This window comes from Meriones unguiculatus, chromosome 7 (genome assembly GCF_030254825.1).
Source record: "Meriones unguiculatus strain TT.TT164.6M chromosome 7, Bangor_MerUng_6.1, whole genome shotgun sequence".
In the NCBI taxonomy this organism is placed as follows: domain Eukaryota; kingdom Metazoa; phylum Chordata; class Mammalia; order Rodentia; family Muridae; genus Meriones; species Meriones unguiculatus.
The window spans coordinates 2116447-2133850 of record NC_083355.1 but is presented as its reverse complement, the minus strand read 5'-3'; the positions used below and the strand labels follow the sequence as shown (position 1 = coordinate 2133850).

Sequence of the window (17404 nt, the reverse complement as noted above, 5' to 3'; positions counted from 1 at the left end):
CTGTAGCTGCCCCAGCATACTTCCTGTTCCAGCAAGGCTTGCTATCAGACCTTCCTGCATAGCTGTGCAGACCCAGATCAGTTTCTCAAGGTTCTGGTTCTTCCAGCAGGGCCCCCATCCTGTAGTTCAGACATCTCCTGTGACATGAGCCAAATGAACACACCCACAGACGCCATGTACAGCCCAATGCTGTGACCCTTAATGTACCATCCCAACTGCCAGAAAGGACCTAGGTATATGAGCCATGTCACCTTTGGGCCTGGGGTTTTATATTGACCTCTACAGGAAGCCAGTAGCAAAGACGAAACAGGGCTGTTGGCAGCAGGCAACCTCTTATCCAGGGCGTGTGGCCCGAGGGACCTACACTGGATTCTTGCCATTCCCTCCAAACACCCAACACAAGCAGCATAAACCACACCATCCCAGACTCCTTCAGGGGCATTTATTTCCCAGTCGGAAGAAAAGCACGGACAGGCTCCTCTGCCTGTTGAGGCCCGGGCCTGGCAGACACCACACGGGGACTGGGGATGGGGAGGGGAGGCACAGGAGACAGCTCCCAACTGTGTGAACTTGGTCCCACATTTGTCCTGGCTGGGTCCAGGGAGGGCCTGCCCAGGGGTGGTGGCACCAAGAACCAGGGCAGAGGCATCAGGCCAGCTGGCCCAAATGGAGGCAATAAATACTGACAGGCCAGGCACGAGGTTCAGGCCACAGGGCCCAGGTGAGACAAGTAAGGCTCGGCTGGCTTTGTCCCTAGGGGCTCTCTGTGGGGACAGGGGCTGAGTGCTGCCTACAAGGACAGAGAAGGCAGAAGAATGAGGTGCCCCATCCTGCCTCCTGGATGGGGCCGGAGGCATTGAGTTTTGGCAATTGACCCTTCCCTAGCTACTGGGGCCACCCCAACCCTGACCACGGGGAGGGGCAGAGTTGGCCAGGCCGGCAGGAAGCAACAGCAGCACACCCCAGGCCTCCCTGGGCGGGTCACCAGGATGGGGATGGCAGACAAGGCAAGGACAGGGAGACCACATGCTCATGCAGACAGGGGAGTTAAGAGTTAGCGACGGCCCCCAGTACACGTTCCACATGTTAAGGCATCATGGTTAGACAGTGACTGACAGAGATGGATGACCTGGCAAGGAGGGGGTGGGGCCAGAAGACAGACAGCCCAGCCCTTCCCCGTGCTGAGCAACCTAGCTCAGCTGGAGCAGAGACAAGGTGGGCCGGGCAACCCAGACAGTGCTCCATTCCATCTTAGAAGCCAGGGCCTGAGGACAGGAAGACAGAGGGAACCTGGAGGACAGCAGATTGGAGGCCTGGGCTGGAGCCCCTCCCCCACTGCACAGGCAGAAGCAGCAATGTGACACTAGAGACCACAGGGGCCTGCGGGCAGGAGGTGGAAGAGGGGCAGACAGAAGAGCTGCCTGCCTAAGTGGACCAGGGAGGAATGGTGAGGGAGGGTCCTGTCAGCACTTTGGTTTGGGGTGGGTAGGGGGTTAGGGTGGGGCATGTCGGTCCTTCTGTCTGTCCGTCGCCCTGCCCGCCTCCCACTGGAGCTCAGTCCTTCCATTCCTTTTTGATGGTGAGATTCCACTCCCAGGACAGGTGGTCGGTCTTGTCATCGTCTGTGAAGCGGGACTTGATGTTGTAATTGCCCCGAGCAAGCATGCCTTTGGGGGCCTCCTCCATGGGCGTCAGGAACTCGTACTCCTCAGCCCTGGGCCCATAGCTACCGACCATATAGTCAGTCTTATCAACTGTGGAACAGAACACACATGGTTACACATGACTCAGGACGGTCTGAAGCTCACAGGCTTCCCACTCGACAGCCTCCTACTCACTTTTGACCCCTTTCCGGTATGTGTGCTGGATGTACTTCATGCCCGACACAATCTCTCTGTTCACCTATGGGGACAGAACCAGGGTCAGCTGACCCTCCCCCCCTCACTCTTGCCCCTCTGCCCCTCTCAAAGCTCCCACCTTACCCGGAAAGAGATTTTTATCCGGTACTCCACACCTTCCTTCAACACAAATGACTGTTTCTTGAAACTCTCCAGATCCCCTGTATTGGAGAGGAGGCTCAGCAGACTGTTTGGAGGCCTTACACCCCACCCCCACACTCACTTTCCCTAGCCCCTTCCTTGACACAAAGCTTGGCCTCTGTGAGCACCTCGCTGCACTTCCCCTCAGCTCCACCAGAGGGCAGCATTGTAAACATTATTTTTAGGGGCAGCGGCACTATGCCAGCTGGCCCCACCCAGGGCCTCCAACACCCACTCACCTGTCAGGTCCAGTTCCAGAGGGCCTGGGGAGCTGCTGCACACCAAGGTCAGGCGAGTCACAATGACGTTAGGGACATTGGGGTCTGGGGAATGAGAGTTACGAGTCAGAACCCAATCCCTGGAGAGGATCGGGCTGGAAAGGGGGCAGGGACAGGGTGAGGTGAGAGCCTAGCTCCAACCCACCCACCTGCAGAGACGGCCACTCGGCCCAGCAGGGCCTCCTTGTACTTTCGAAGGCTCTCATCATCCTTGTCCAGTTCTTGGATCTCCTGGATGCTCTTCTGGGCTGGGGGCTTGTAGTTGACAGAGTGCTCATCTTCCTCATTCTCTGCCGCTATCTGAGCAAGCTGCTCAGCAGTGGGTTCCTGTTCCGCCATGCTCACCTCTAGCCTGGGATACCTGTGGGCGGGGCACGGGCAGGACTGTGACAGCCTGGTCGAATCTCACCCCCACACAGACCCTGACACGTGCAGAACTTCCAGAAGAGACAGGAAACTGCTGCTACAGCCAAACTCAGGGGGCAGTTTGCGAGGGCTACACCCCCAAGCAGCAAAATGGAACCACAGCCTGTTCCTCAGAGAAGCAAAATATCCTTCCTCCCATACAGAGTAAGTGCCACAACGCTAAATCCCTGCGGTCCTGCTGCCGCCCCTAGCTACCCAGGCTCTAATCCCAAGACACTCTCACAGGGTTGGGTCATGGAGTAAGTTCTCCTAAAGATGCTCTGTGTCTTAGCCACGAGCAAAACAAGGTTCCGTTCCTGCCAGTGCAATACTGTCCCAACTCAACTATTACAGCTTAAATTCCAAGAGCCCAAAGGGGAACCTAAATGTGCAAGTCCGTCTTCCCCTGTGGCTGTCTGCGATCGCAACTTGGGAGCTGATGCACTGCTTGCAAATCTCAGGAACCTGTTTCTGGGCGCTAACCCTAGACCGCCAGCGGTGGTGCAGAACCGATCCGGGCGGAAGCGCCTAGGTCCTTTCAGTTCCGCAGATCCCCAAATGTCTTCCAGAAACCCACTCGGACCCCTGAAGGCGACGCGCAGCGGGACAGCGCGGCCGCAGGGCCCCACGCCGTTGTCCGCCAGAGAAACAGATAAGGCGGCGGTCCGGCACCCGGAGGCTCCGGGCGACCCCGCCCGATGCCGCCAAGCGTGGCCGCGGGCGACAGCATCCAGGGCGCGGCCCGCACTTCCGCAGGGCCCGCAATCCGGGCGGGGCGGGGCCGCGCGACCGCCGTCCGGGCGAGGCCCCCCGCCGCCCGCGGCAGGGGGTCCCACCGGCACCGGGCGCCCAGGCCCGGGCGGCGGCGGCCCCTCCGGCGGGCCCTCCGCGGCGCCTCAGGCCCGCCCCGCCCGCGGCCGTGCCCGCGCCCCGCCCCGCCCGCCAGCGCCGCGGCCGCCCGGGCCGCACAAAGCCAGCCCACTCCCCCACGCGCGGCGCCGCACCGCGCCGCGCCGCGCGCCCACTCACCGGAGGCTCGACCGCTGCTCTCGCGCTCCCTCCCGCACCGAGTGACGAACGTCGTCCGCCGCCCGCCGCTCGGACGGTCACTTCCGGGGTCACAAGACTTCCGCTCTCGCGGGCGGGGCCCCTCGCGCATGCGCCGGCGGGAGGGCGCGGGCCGCGCGGTCGCCATTTTGCTGCAGGCCTCGTGGGCGCGTCCCGCGTGGCCTGGCGGTGGCAGCTCTCTCCTCCGGGTTGTGATGCCTGTGTTGGTGAGACGAGGGCCTTCTGTTTGGGAACGGCGTCGCGCGTCGCTCCGTGGCTCCGCGGCTCCCCTGACTGCTCGGCCTGGCTCTTGTCCCATTGTCCCTGGAATCAGCAGGACCTCGGTTCTCAGCACGTTGTAGCCGTGCTGCCCTGCGAATGGCTTTGGCGTCTGTGTGCGCTCCGGAATCCCCGTATAGTTCAAGTTTTTGTGTTTCGAGACAGGGTTCCTCTGTGTAACCGTGGCTGTCCTGGAACGCGAGCTGTGTAGACCAGGCTGGCCTCGACCTCAGGTGATCCGCCTGCCTCTGCCTCCCGAGCGCTGGGATCACAGGCTGCACCACCGCCCAGCATACTTTGCAGTTTTGTGGAGGGCCTGGACTTCCTCTGGTGTTGTGGTGCCAGCAGCTCCAGTGCCCCCTGAGGATTGAGTTCCTGCTGCTCCTTAAGGGCACTCCCAAACACAGCCTCAGGTCAGAGAACAGCTCAGAGGAGCCCAGGCTCACGCCGAGAGGAGGCAGGGGTTTAAGGGAAGCTACAGGAATTTTGATAGCCCCGCAAGGTCGGCTTCGCCCTGCTCCGCTGGCCGCAACTGCCCTGTGCTCCTGGGAAGCCACCACTGACTCGGTCCTCAAGCTTAAAAAGTGACAGTGGGACTCCAGGGGCCGCAGCGGCTGTTACTTCAGCGGTGTGGCCCAGTTCTTTCCTAAAGCACTCCTGTCCTCCGGCCGCGTGTTAGTAACCTTGAGGCAAACCAAAGGTCCTTCAAGCCTAGGGAAGATGGATCCCCAATACCGTTGTCCACCTCCTGGTCGCTACGCCTGTGACAAACTATTTCAAAACCTCATCATGGCTTGCCTGTTCCCACCCTTTGTTTGTTGAGACAGTTTCTCTGTGTGACAGTCCTGGCTGCCCTGGAACTCGCTTTGCAGACCTCCACCCACACACAGTGCCCAAGAAGCGTGTCGCGCTTTTCAGGACTGCCTCTGAATGGGCCTGGGTTTTCTTTTTTGTTTTTTTGTGGGGTTTGGTTTGGTTTTGTTTTTTTTTTCTCCGTTTTTCGACACAGGTTTTCTCTGTGTGCACTCTTGGCTGTCCTGGAACTTGTTTTGTAGACCAGGGATTAAAGGCATGGGCCACCCAGCCTGGCTAAACATTGCATACTGTGTGTATGTGTGTGTGTGTGTGTGTGTGTGTGTGTGTGTGTGTGTGTGTGTGTGAGTGTGAGTGTACCATGCGATACAGTGCCCTCCAGGGCTGGAAGAGGGCATTAGCCTTGAAAACAGGTTACAGATGGTTATGAACAGTCACGTGGGTACTGAGAACTGGACCCGGGTTCCCTGCAAGTGCAGCAGGTGATTGTGACTGCTGAGCCATCAACCCAGCCTTCATGTATTTTTATTGGTTTCTAAAGACAGTCTTTCTGCGTAGCCCTGGCTGTCCTGGAACTTGCTCTGTAGACCAGGCTGGCCTCAAACTCATATAGAGAACCGCCTGCCTCTGCCTCCGGAGTGCTGGGAGCGAAGGTGAGCACCACTACCACAGGCTTAATTTTACAAATTCTGATGCAAACTAAAAGAATTTACAATACAATCAGGGAAAATACTGAGTGGACTTTTAAAGATTTTTGTTAATTTTTTTACACCCAAATTTCAGTCAGTGTTGCTAGACTCCATGGAAAAGCTTTGGGTATGGGGTAGGCCGGAGAGATGGCTCTGCAGTTTAGAGCATTGGCTCCTCTTTCAGAGAGGTCTCAGGGTTGATTACCCACGTGCTCACTCACAATTATCCTAACTGCAAATCTAGAGGAACCCAGTTCAAGGGCATCTTCGATACACAGAATCTGAGACTACCCTGGGATACAGTGAGACCTTCTCTCAAAAACATTCATCAAAATAAAGTTTATCCTGGATGTAAAAAATAGTTGTTTCCTACTCAGGGCTAGCAGAATGTCTCCCTCAAAGATGAGGGGTGAGAAGGGCCTTCCTGCCATCAACAAGGTGATGACCTGAGAATATGCTATCCACATTTCACAAGTACATCCATGAAGTGGGCTTCAAGAAACATGTCTCTGTAGGCATAAGGTTATTGTGGAATTCAAATGCTGATTTCTGTACCCCCATCTCTGGATGTAATCCTTCATCTGAGACTCTCCTGTCTCAATGTTGTATAAACACTGCTTCCCAATTGTCCCTTGATATGTCAATAAAACATTTACAGCCAATCACTGAGCAGGGAAGAGACTAGGGCTGGACTTCCTGCCATACAGAGGAGGAGAATTAGAGGAAATGTGGGATTCAGCCAGGGGCAGAGGTCCAGGGTACATCACAAGAGGAGCTGGAACAAGGAAAGCCACAAGTGCAAATATCTCAGGGATTTTGGCAGAGAGGAAGCTAAGTTAGTTTAGAGGGTTAAGAATAGAGTAACAACTGCTCAGTTGTGTTGTGAAGCTTATTAAACAAATATTATAGTCTCAATTATTTTAATGCTAGCTGAGTTGAGATAAACTAAGAAACAAATTCAACTTTATAAAAATAACTTTAACATGTCCTTCAGTGTGCAAAGAAATCTGGAAATCTGAATGAAGGAAATAGGAACTGAGATGTGTGTGTGGATACCAAAATCAAAAACGATGTAAGGGCCAAAGAAATAAGGACTGTCTCATGGTGATATCAGTACATTTGTCCAGAAAACTAAATAAGGAGGAGTCACTATACAAGCTCTATACTTGGGTAATCTGTGTCCCTGTTAATAAGTTTGAAAAAAAAAATCTTACAGTCAGTCATAGGAACTTGGCTGAAACTGCCAAGAAAAATAGATAAAAGTAAGGTTTATCTTCTAGCACATTAAAATACTTAATGATGGATCTGGGAACTGGCTCACATGGTAAGAGCACTGGCCGCTCTTCCAGAGATCACAGGTTCAGTTCTCAGCACCCATATGGGAGCTCACAACCATCTCTTAATCCTGTTGTGGGAGATCAGTGTTCTGTTGGCCTCCATGGGCACTGCCCCCATACAGAAAATAAAAACAAGCAAATCTTGATTTCAGATTCTTAGTACTCATGTAAAAAGCCAGGCATGGTTACACAAGTACATGTGACCTCATAGCTTGCCCTGGAGAAGCATGGGGATGGGGCAGGGACTGCAACAGGAGGCTCACTGGGGTTTGCTGGCTGGCAGCCTAGTGCTGGGCTCAGTGAGGTTCCTGTCTCACAGGAGCATAAGGCAGAGCACATACAGTAAGAACCGATGTCCTCTGGTTGCTGCATGCATGCATATGGGCAAACACACAAGACATTTTTAAAAAATCTTTAATATAGTTGCTATTTTCCAACAAATGGCTGTCTAGTTGGCACCAGAGATGCATAACAGTTAGTAAATGCAAAATAATCATGTAAATTACAAATTTATAAAAATATAACCACATAATTCCTGAACTAACATTGTTAAACTATGGCACAGAAAAACTGCCAATGATTCAAGAATCGAGCACTTCCAAAGCAGACATAGATCACAGGGCAGAGGGCAAAGCAAAGCAAGCGTGTGGCTAGTCAACCATAACTGGTTATCCTACGGGACAAGCCCTAGCTATAGAATTACCAATGGGTCTGCCATTTCTTTGCTTTTTTGGAGATAGGATTTTACTATGTAGCCCTGGCTGGCCTTGAACTCTCAGAGATCTATCTTCCTCTGCCTCCTGAGTGCTGGGGTTAAAGGCCTGGACCACTATGCCAGTTTTGTTTGAATCATTTGTGCTTGAATAGAGTTGTATTTGATATTTCAAAAAGCACAGCATTTAACAGAGGTCTCTGTCAGTTTTAAGGCCTGAGTTTGACTTCTCAAAGATTCTTCAGATCCGTTCAAGTGTTTTCAATAACTGTGTGTGCTTGTGCCACTGTACGTAATGTCAAAATTGCCCAGATGAGGTAAGGCTGAAAGACTACCAACTACTAAGTTAACCTAATTGTACAAAGGAACGAAAAGGCAGACGGAAAGACCTAGTTTTGTTTTTCAGAGGATGGCGTTTTGAGCACCACCACAGGCTAGCCTTCCATGAGAGATCCTTCTGCCGTAGTGTTCTGACTGCGGAGATAACCCTTTGCTGCCAAGCCCAGCTTGAATGACTCTTGTCAGGTGTCTTGTATCTCAGGCTTACTTCAAACTCCCTATGTAAAAGAGAACCTTCAACTTGTGATTTTCCTGCCTGTTCAGGCATACACCACAAGATCTAGTTTATGAGATGGTGGAGATGAAACCCAGGACTTTGAACATGCTAGCTCTACCTATACAATGCCAGAATTTTATTCCCTCAACAACTTTTTTTGTTTTTGTTTTTTGAGATAGGGTCTCTCTATGTAGTTCTGGTCCTTGGTGTGTTACGAGGCTGGCATCAAACTCACAGAGATCCTCCTGCCTCAGAGGGTGGAGTTAAACTATGTGCCACTTCACTTAGCCCCTGCCAATTCTTGTAATCAAGGTTTTTACTAGACCCTAGTAAAGTCCAAACTGGAGACTGCAGGACACACGGTAGTAGTCTAGTCAGCAGACATTGCTCTCGGGGGCTGGAGAGCAGTTCTGAAAGCCTAGGTTCATTTTAAAACAGTGAACCAGGTAAGTGAGTGTGAGCCTGAGACAGACATTTCCCTGTCACGCTAAGTAAGAGGAGCAAGAATGGACCCTGAGGTGTTGGGAGTCAGGTAGTAGCTGGAACTCAAAGTTCTTCAGATGTATCCATGACTAGACACCACAGAAATAAGCACAGTAATGTACACATGCGTTAGTATCCAGGTTTCTAGCTCTGGTTGGAAAAGGACAGAAATGACAAGCTTACCCAATGTTCAGATGCTGACTGCAAAATGCTAGTCTCCATTAAAGGAGCCAGGGTTCCCTGAAGAAATGGTGGCTCCCGGTTTGGGCAGGAAAAATAAAAGGTAGGCCTGTAGCATCTTAACAGTGTCCAGAAGTAAGGACATTCTTAAAGATGCTGTTAGAGCACAATGGCATAGAGGGCCACCTCAAAGATACCCAGAGACCAGAGACAAAGCTATTTGAGCAAGAAAATCCACTTTGCTATAAATGGCCAAGGGAATAGATGGTGGAAGTTTATAGCTGTACTAGCCAGAGGCTAAGGGGGAAGCTTGCCATTTGTTCAGGTCTAGCCTATCTGGGCCAGCCTGGGTCTATAGTTCCTAAGACCTTGTTTCAATAAGAAAAAGAAACCCACACAGAGTGGCACAGGCAGATTATTCGTTCAAAGACAGCCTGGGCTGCGACTCCATTTCCAGACAGATTCAGGGGTAAAGTTATATATTTAAGTTACTCATCCAGGCTAGAAAACATGCAGGATAATTGAGTGAATTCTTGTAAAACCTAAAACCGTCAACTGGGAGGACGATCCGGAGTTCAAGGCCAGGGCACATGTCTACAAAGGACGCTGCCTAGAAAACACGAGAAACAGCACATGGCAAACAGTCTGCACCAGAGCATCTAAGCAGGGTTGCACAGGAACTCTCTCTCTGCACGACTTACTTTTCTAGAAGCACGAACACTCAATTTTACAGTAACACTTCAGAATGTGCAGTTAAAGCAACTGCCAGGCGCTGGTGGCAAATGCCTTTCTTTAATCCCAGTACTGGGAAGGCAGAGGTAGGTGGGTCTCTGTGAGTTCAAGGCCAGCCTGAGTGAGTTCCAGGACAGTGAAAATTACACACAGAGAAACCCTGACTCAACAAGACAAAGCAACACAACAAAGCACCTATCAAGCCTGATGACCCGAGTTTGGTACCTGGGACCGATATAAATGTAGGAAGAGAAGTGACTGCACAAAATTGTCCTCTGACCTCCACATACACACAGTGGCACGTGTGTCCACACCCACAAACATACAGTAGCACACACAATAATAATCAGTTTTAAATTTTTATTGTGGATACAACACCTGCAACCCCCTCATCCAAGAAGTGGAGGTGGGAAGATCAGAAATGCCAAGTAAAGGCTGGGGACGGAGCTCCTTGGGAGACAGCTTGCCTTGTATGCATGAGGCCCAGGATTAAGCCCGCATATCACTGCCCCCCAAATCAGCATTCCTCAGCTCGACATGGAATTCAAAGACAGACTGGGCTACATGATAACCAAGTCAGTGAAGTGCCAGCCACACCAGTGTCAAGGCCCAGATCAAGGCTCTTCAGTAAAAACAGGCAGATAAGATGGCGTGGTTGGTCACTGCCCTTGCCACCAAACCTGGACACAGAAACAGCGGAGGGAGAAGCTCAGGGTGGGTTCACGTGCACACAGCGGCCCACGAGCAGCACCTCTTCACACAAGTATGATTTTACAGTCACGGATTATCTTGAAAAAGATCCAAGTTCAGTTCCCAGCGTCCACATGGTGGCTCATAACCATCTAATTCCAGTGCCAGGGAAATTTTCTAACCTCCCTGGGTTCCTGGCATGCGTGCGCATACAGCTCTCCCCCATCTACGTATAATTAACAGAAATGGGCATGGCCACTTCTATTTTTTTTTTCCAGAGGGTCTTTCTATGTAGCTCAGTTGGCCAGGAACTCCTTCCGCAGACCAGGCTGGCTCGGCCTCCCTGTGAGTCCTGAGTAAAAGGCCCTCTATTTGGACTTTAGTCCCCACACATCTGCTCACAACCACCTGTAACTCCGAGACTTGACACCCTCTCCTGGCCCCCAAAAGCTCCAGCACATATACGGTATACATAAACTCACTGCGCTCAGACATACATCAAAACGGTGGAGTCCTTTCAAGAAACCCACCTGCTGTCACTCTTTGTGGCTCCATGTGTGCACAGGTGTGCATGTGCACTCACTTGCACGTATGCACGCGTTCCTGTATGAGCACACACATGCAACTGTGTACTAATGATGTAACTGTTCTAACCAGTTTGTCATTGCTATGACAAACACATCTCAGATAATCAACTTCACAGGACAAGCATCATGTGGTAGCTCATGCCCAATGTTCTAGCACTCAAGAGCCTAGAGGCAGGGGGATTGGTGTCAAGTTCAAGGCCAGACTGAATTACAGCATGGATTACTACTTTACAAAAAGAGTCATCCCTCTAAGACAGAAAAAGATGAGCTCAGCTGTTCTGGAGGTTTCTTTGGTCCTGTCAACAGCAGGCTTCAGGACAATGGAAGCCCATGGCAGAGGAAGTTGTTCATTTCACAGTTGTAACGAACCAAACAGGGATTTGCAAGATGGCTCATTGCGTAGACACTTGCCCCAAGAGTGAAGTCCGATCGCTAAAACCCAGACTCTGACCTCTATGCATATGCCATAAAACGTAAATAACAAAGAAAGTTGATAGAAAGAGTAAGGGGTAGGTGCTAGTATCTTCTTTAGGGGTATGGTTCCACAAGTTCTAATCTAAAAGTTCTGCCCCCTCTTTTTTTTTCAACTGTGGGGCCAGTTCGAGACAGGGTTTCTCTGCTGTTGTAGCCCTCACTGTCCTGGAACTCACTCACAGAGATCCACCTGCCTCCTGAGTGCTGGGGTGAAAGGCGCATACCACCACCACCTGGCTCTACCCACTCTTAGGAGCATCATGGCTAGAGGCCAAGCTTTCAACATACAGGTCTTAGGCAGAGACTCCCATCCAAACTATAGCAACATTAAACAATATAAAAAGAGATGAGGAATAATGAACTGCGGTTTTTGTACAGCTTGAGCGCAAACATTCAGCATATTCAATGTTTTAAGAAAACAAGGTCTTGTTGTGCTGCCCAGACTAGTTCTAAACTTCTGGGTTCAAGTGATCTTCCCACACCAGGATCCTGGGGGGCTGGGATCCCAGCAAGTGTGCATGCACCACAGGCCCAGTGACAAAGCCAACCTCTTCTAACTCCACTCAACATCGAAGTCAATGCTTTTAAGCAAAGAACTATAAGCCACTGAGGCCAAGGCCAGCCTGGACTCCACACAGCAAGTACTAGGTCAGCCAGGGCTACAGAATCAAGAAACCCAAAACTAGGATGTTACAACTTTGGAGTTTAGTTTCTCCAAAGTTGATTATGACACATGGCAGTGTCCCAGCGTTTGGGCTGTGGAAGACTGCCAGCTACCCGAGCTGCCTAGTGACAGTAGTGAAACCCTGTCTTAACCAAGGGTGGGGGAGCGATCCAAGCTGACTGTGCTGCGGCTGCTGGCAGAGCAAGGCAAACCTGCGCTATGTAACAAAAGCAAAGAACACTGCAACACTGCATTTGTTCGCTGAGTAGAGAAACTCATTTATGAAAAAAATTACATCACAAGGGACCAGAGAAGGCTCAGCAGCTAAGAGCAACAGTTGCTCTTCTAGAGGACCCTGGTTTGAATCTCAGCCCATTTGTAATTCTAGTCCCTGGGGAGCCAACATTCTCTTCTGGCCTCTAAGATTCTAAGCTGGATTCTGGGGAGGGAAGATACTCATGTAGAGTATCCAACAGAATCACAGGAACAGGACAGGTCCTTCAGACTGTGAGCACACTGCACGGAGCAGAGAAATACTCTAGGGCTAATCTCCACCTTTCCTTATTTGTTACACTATACTCCACTATACTCCAATTTCTCATTTTTGTTTGCCTATTAAAATTAATTGTTTGCTAAAGGGAAAAGTAAAACAATATTTACTTGAGGCCCTGCTACAAGACCCAGATTGAGCAACCTAACAGATTAGATCTGACTGTAACATGGACCACTGCAGCCATGTAAGAGGGAGCGCTTGAGGCCTAAAGGGAAGACCCCTTTCTAGCTCAGGTGGCTTATAAGACCTTTTGTCACAAAAGCCTAAACAGAAGACTCATGTACCTGACTTGGCACCTAGGAGGCGCCTCCAGTCACCTACAATTCAAGGAGAGATGGCAATGTGAAGATCTGGGTTAAGCTCAGGCCCCCGAGTCCTCAGCAGCCACATGAAAAGCCATGTGCTGGCACACACTTGCAATCCCAGCACTTCATATGTGTAACAGGATACCGGCCAACCTAACCTAACTGGGGAGTTGACGTCCCAGAGGCCCTGTCTATAACAAGGTGGAAAGCTCCTGAGCAACAGTGGAGGTTGTCCTCTGCTCACACATGTGTGTGCATGCATGTGGACAAAAACCAAAACACACTAAGTCCTAACGTGTGCATGCCACATGACTCAGAAGTCCCATCTGCACACTCAGTCAGGCTCCAGCAGCCCAGCCCATGAGAGTTTGGCTTCTGTGCTTGCCACCCCACTGTACTCACCCACCTTTGGTCCTCCAGGTATCCCAGATGCCAAGGGCAAGTTCTGAGTGTCCACTTCTCAGACCCACTCCTCTAAACCCTACCTCCACTCCAATCCAGCTCAGCAGCCCAAGATACTCTAGCTGTGATCACAACCCTCCTGACAACTGGCTTCTGTCTCAGCTTCTCTGTCTCCAGAGCCAAGCAAGGACAAAAATATCCCAAATGAAGAACAATACAGCATCCTTTGTAAAAGCCTATGACACTATGTAAGTTCTAAGCAAACACGATGCCACTTTCTTTAAAACCCAGAGATCCTCATCAGCAAGGACTGATACCCTACCTAGTCTTTGTTCCCTGACAATATAACAAGAGACAAAGACACAAAGGAAACACTTCATAGGTTCAAAACGGAAACCAGCTTTCTGACAGAGCGTAAGGCAAGGGAGCAGCCCCCTGGATCATCTCTAGCCAGCACATAGCACACTGTCCCATACGCCCTTACCACCTTACGGTGCAGGCAAGAAAGACAGGGCGCTCCAGGCACAAGGCCACTACTCACCAAGCTAGAATTCTTCAAACAGCAGGATGGAGACAGGTCTCTGTCATTGGCTCACAGGCACTAATTCTAATTTCACAACAGGTGCTACCTACAGCCAAATACCCAGCTGTGGCACAGAGAGACTCTAAACAGCAGGATGGACCAGACAGCTCCAGTTCTACACACATTTCTATTTTATTATGGTAAAGGTGAAAATGCCACCTTCCCCACAACAGCAACCAGTAAAATTTATCCCAAAAATAACTCAGTACAAAACAGGTCTGTTTCAGATTTAAAAAAAAAAAAAAAAAGAAAAAGAAAAAGCCTTTACATGAGTTTTTAGATCCTATTTTAAAACAGGGAGAAAAAAAAATTTAACAAATCCACCATTGTGTGCACAGTCCAGTCCCCAACCCTCCCTCTGGGATCTCGGACGAGGCTTCTGGGTCCTGTTCCTTGTGTGGATTTGCTCGGCCGTTTAGCTGGTGTCCATCTGAAAGAGAGAGGAAGGCTCACTGAAGAGGCTCTTGTCCCTGCTGGCTTCAAGAAGTCGGCACCCGTCCCGGAGGGAGGACTCACCCTGGCGTTGTAAGCATCAAGCTGTGCGTCCAGCTCCTCCGCGGAGAGCTGCTGCTTTGAGTTCCTGCCGGCGCCTCTGCCTCTTCCCCGGCTGCCCCCACGGGTCCCTCTCCGGGTGCCGCCTCCGCCAAAACCCCCAGAGCCACGGTTTCTTGTCATGCCGCCTCTGTTTATGCTACCGAGGAAAAGGAGAACTCTGTGATCCATCTGGAAAGGCCTTGTGGGTGGCATTACCATAAACCACAGGCCTCCCCAGCCCTTGCCCCAGCCCCAAGGGCCTCAGCACTTACCTCTGTGCAGGTCTTCGCTGTGTATCAATCTGTGATGTGACGAGCTGGATATTCATAGGACGGCCTGTGGTAAAGAACACAACAAAGCTCACTCCAGAGGCCCTGAAGCTGACCCAGAGGACACCGCACCCTGGTCTCCATGCAAGCTCTGGAAAGGGCCTTTGTGTGTCTCCAGTGCCCCCAACAAGGTAAATGGCCTGGAGAGCCTGGTGGGGAAACAAAGTACAATAATAACCCCACCGACACCTCCTCACTCCTTCTCAGTTCAGGCTAGGAGGGCTGTTTGGTCAGGTGTTCAGGGTGCTCATGGGCGGACAGGTGTGGGTGACCTGACGGAAGAAGAACAGGTACCTTTGTCTTTACGACTACAGCCCCGCACTCAGGTTGTACTATGGCGGTTCTGAGAAGGCTTCACAGAAGTGAATCTTCCGGAAGGAGCTGAAGGAGGGGAGGGATGTAGCTTGCTGGATGGGGGTTCACAAGAGGTTGGTCCAGATGTGTGGGGCAGCATGAGAGGTGGCAGAATGGAAGAGAGAGACAAAGGGGCAAATGCAAAGTGTCCTCAGCCACAGGGGCAGCCCATATTCCTACCGGGAGAGGTGCCAGCCCCAAACTCCACAAGCCCCACAGGCATCCTGGGCCCAGCCCCAGACTCACCATCCAAAGGGACACCGTTGTACTGCTTCATGGCCTTCAGGGCATCCGCCTTCCGTTCAAAGTGCACGTCTGCCGTCCCTAAACTTCGGCCGGAGCGATCGTAGTGCACAGCTGCTTTCTTCAGCGTTCCAAACTCAGCGAAGAGCTCCTGGGAAGAGCAGGGCAAAGGTCAGCACTCGCGCCGCTTTCCTGCCAGGGGCTCAGCAAAGGTTGCTGAGTTTTCTTGCTTTGGCGGCACTTTACTAACAGCCACCCAGGAAGGGAGCAAGGTAGTGGCAATTAAGAAAGGGAGGTTGGACCAAGAGGGACTGTAGCTTTCATGAACACCAGGGCTTCTGTCCACGTTGGGACTGTATAACTGTACCTCGATGCAGGTCAAGGAAACCACAAAGCCCTGGCACAGGGCAAAGAATAACAAACTACCTCCCTCTGCAAGGGTACTGACAACTTTTCCCAAACAGCAGAGGCCAAGAGCAAAACTGTCCACAGAGCGCACAGCTCAAAGGGCCCACTAATTTGGGGAGCTATGAACCCAGCCCCTCCCCCAAAGACAGACTCTGGCTCACCTTTCCCTCTCCTCCTACTCAAGCCTGCTGCAAAGCCTGAAGCCAAACGTGCCATGGAAGCTGCCCTGGCCTCAGGCAGGCTGGGAGTTGGAGAGGGAACCAGACTGAGGGGCTACTTCGGCTGCAGGCACACAGTGGGAAGTGGAGTTCACCAAAAGCGGTTTCCAGTGGATGCTAGAAACCACCTTAAAAAAAGTGTTGAGACACTGTGAGTGCTCACTGGCCTTGTTCTGTTCTCCCATGGCCAGACGGCTGGGCTCGGAGAAATGGAACCCAGAAAGGTCCACTCCCCCGACCCAGCCATCTCCCCAAAAAGTTGCTTCATAATCAGAAAACTCTAAAATGCCTTTGCGTCCAGTCAGAAAACAAAATCAACAACAAAAAGGAAAAGAAAAAAGAAAAATACTTCAGCCAAAGACACTGTGACCCCTGACAAGACCCAGGAAAGGTTTAGATGCAGGGCTTCAGGGTGGAAAATTCCCAGCCAGCACTGACCATGTACGGGTGGAGATCTGCGAAGACTCTCCTTCTCCAATCAGCTCACTATAACGGGCACAAGATCTAAGAAGTGAGCAGCCTCGGTCATACTTGTGGCTAGCCCGTGCCGGTTAGAAACTGGACTGTCTCGGCAGAGGGCAGGTACTCACAGTAGAGACAGCAGACAGGCATCATTTTGGGGGCACCCCTGACTGCCTTCCTGCAGCCTAACTCATACCAGCCCCCTTCAAACCCGGGAGATGCTCCTTTTTCTGAGGTGAAGCCGCTCAGGGTGACAGGGGCTGACCCCTGGGCATCCTGGGGGCGGGCGATCAGGAAGGGATGGTGGCCAGCACGTCTGCACGGGACGAGAGCGGCGGACAGCTCCAGCCTCCTACCTGAATATCTGCGTCTGACACTCCAAAGTCCAGGTTGGACACCAGCAGCTTCCCACCCGTCTCCACGCCGGCTCCACCCCCGAAGCCGCTGTCGAATAGGTCGTGCTGCCACTTGTCGGGGAGTTGTTTCGGCTGAAGGAAAAACCGTAAGGACAGAGACTCGTGAGGCCCCGACACCGCACCGACGCTTTCAGGCCGGCCCGTGGCCGGGGCGAAAAGCCCAGAGAGCACCCCAGGCCCGCCGCCCCCGCCGCCATGAGGCTGGCCCGCGACCGGACAAAGCGTCCCGGAAGATCCCGGCCTGGGGCCGGCCTCACGGCGCGGCCTGGCCCCCGCCCACCCCTCGCCGCGGTTCCCGCTCGGCCCGCGGGCCGCTCCCGTGCGGCCGGGAGCCCCACACCCGCCAGCGCCGCAGCTCCCGCACTCACTCTGCTGTAGGGTGCCGGCCGGTTCCTGCCGCCGCCGCCTGCGGCGCCGCGAGCGATGGCGGGCCGGTTCCTCAGAGGCCCGCCGCCTCGGCTCACCCGCGCGGCGGCCTGCACTGCGCCGCCGCGGCCGCCCTGGGAGCCGGCCCTGCCGCGGCCCCGGCCCCCGCCGCGACCGCCTCGCTGGCTCCGGTTCAGCTTAATGATGTCGTCCAAAGACATGTCCATTTTGTCGGCCATGGCGGGCGCGGAATCGGGCCTCGGTTC

General features: G+C 52.4%; 2 protein-coding genes across 2 annotated transcripts; both read right to left on the bottom strand.

Annotated features, from left to right (window-relative positions):
• Positions 1–425: 425 nt before the first annotated feature.
• On the bottom strand, positions 426–3237 carry Arhgdia (Rho GDP dissociation inhibitor alpha). The gene is made up of 6 exons (XM_060386251.1): positions 3105–3237; positions 2467–2678; positions 2279–2362; positions 1983–2059; positions 1839–1902; positions 426–1754 (listed from the first exon to the last, which is right to left on the bottom strand). The coding sequence occupies exons 2-6, from the start codon at positions 2654–2656 to the stop codon at positions 1555–1557; spliced, it is 615 nt and encodes a 204-aa protein (XP_060242234.1). The 5' UTR covers positions 2657–2678; positions 3105–3237; the 3' UTR covers positions 426–1554.
• Positions 3238–13921: 10684 nt separating this feature from the next.
• On the bottom strand, positions 13922–17377 carry Alyref (Aly/REF export factor). The gene is made up of 6 exons (XM_021637415.2): positions 17141–17377; positions 16713–16844; positions 15272–15419; positions 14615–14678; positions 14325–14499; positions 13922–14238 (listed from the first exon to the last, which is right to left on the bottom strand). Exons 1-6 carry the CDS (start codon positions 17375–17377, stop codon positions 14224–14226), a joined length of 771 nt encoding a protein of 256 aa, XP_021493090.1. The 3' UTR covers positions 13922–14223.
• Positions 17378–17404: the final 27 nt, after the last annotated feature.

Bases quoted from the DNA above. Each gene is read 5' to 3' on its own strand.
- Arhgdia (XM_060386251.1), bottom strand. From the start codon at position 2,656: ATGGCGGAACAGGAACCCACTGCTGAGCAGCTTGCTCAGATAGCGGCA. The intron at 2,363-2,466 runs GTGGGTGGGTTG...CTCATTCCCCAG, and splicing joins CCGAGTGGCCGTCTCTGCAG to ACCCCAATGTCCCTAACGTC. The intron at 2,060-2,278 runs GTGAGTGGGTGT...TCTCCAATACAG, and splicing joins TCTGGAACTGGACCTGACAG to GGGATCTGGAGAGTTTCAAG.
- Alyref (XM_021637415.2), bottom strand. From the start codon at position 17,377: ATGGCCGACAAAATGGACATGTCTTTGGACGACATCATTAAGCTGAAC. The intron at 15,420-16,712 runs GTAGGAGGCTGG...TGCTCTTCCCAG, and splicing joins TGTCAGACGCAGATATTCAG to GAGCTCTTCGCTGAGTTTGG. The intron at 14,500-14,614 runs GTAAGTGCTGAG...TTTCCTCGGTAG, and splicing joins CAGCGAAGACCTGCACAGAG to CATAAACAGAGGCGGCATGA.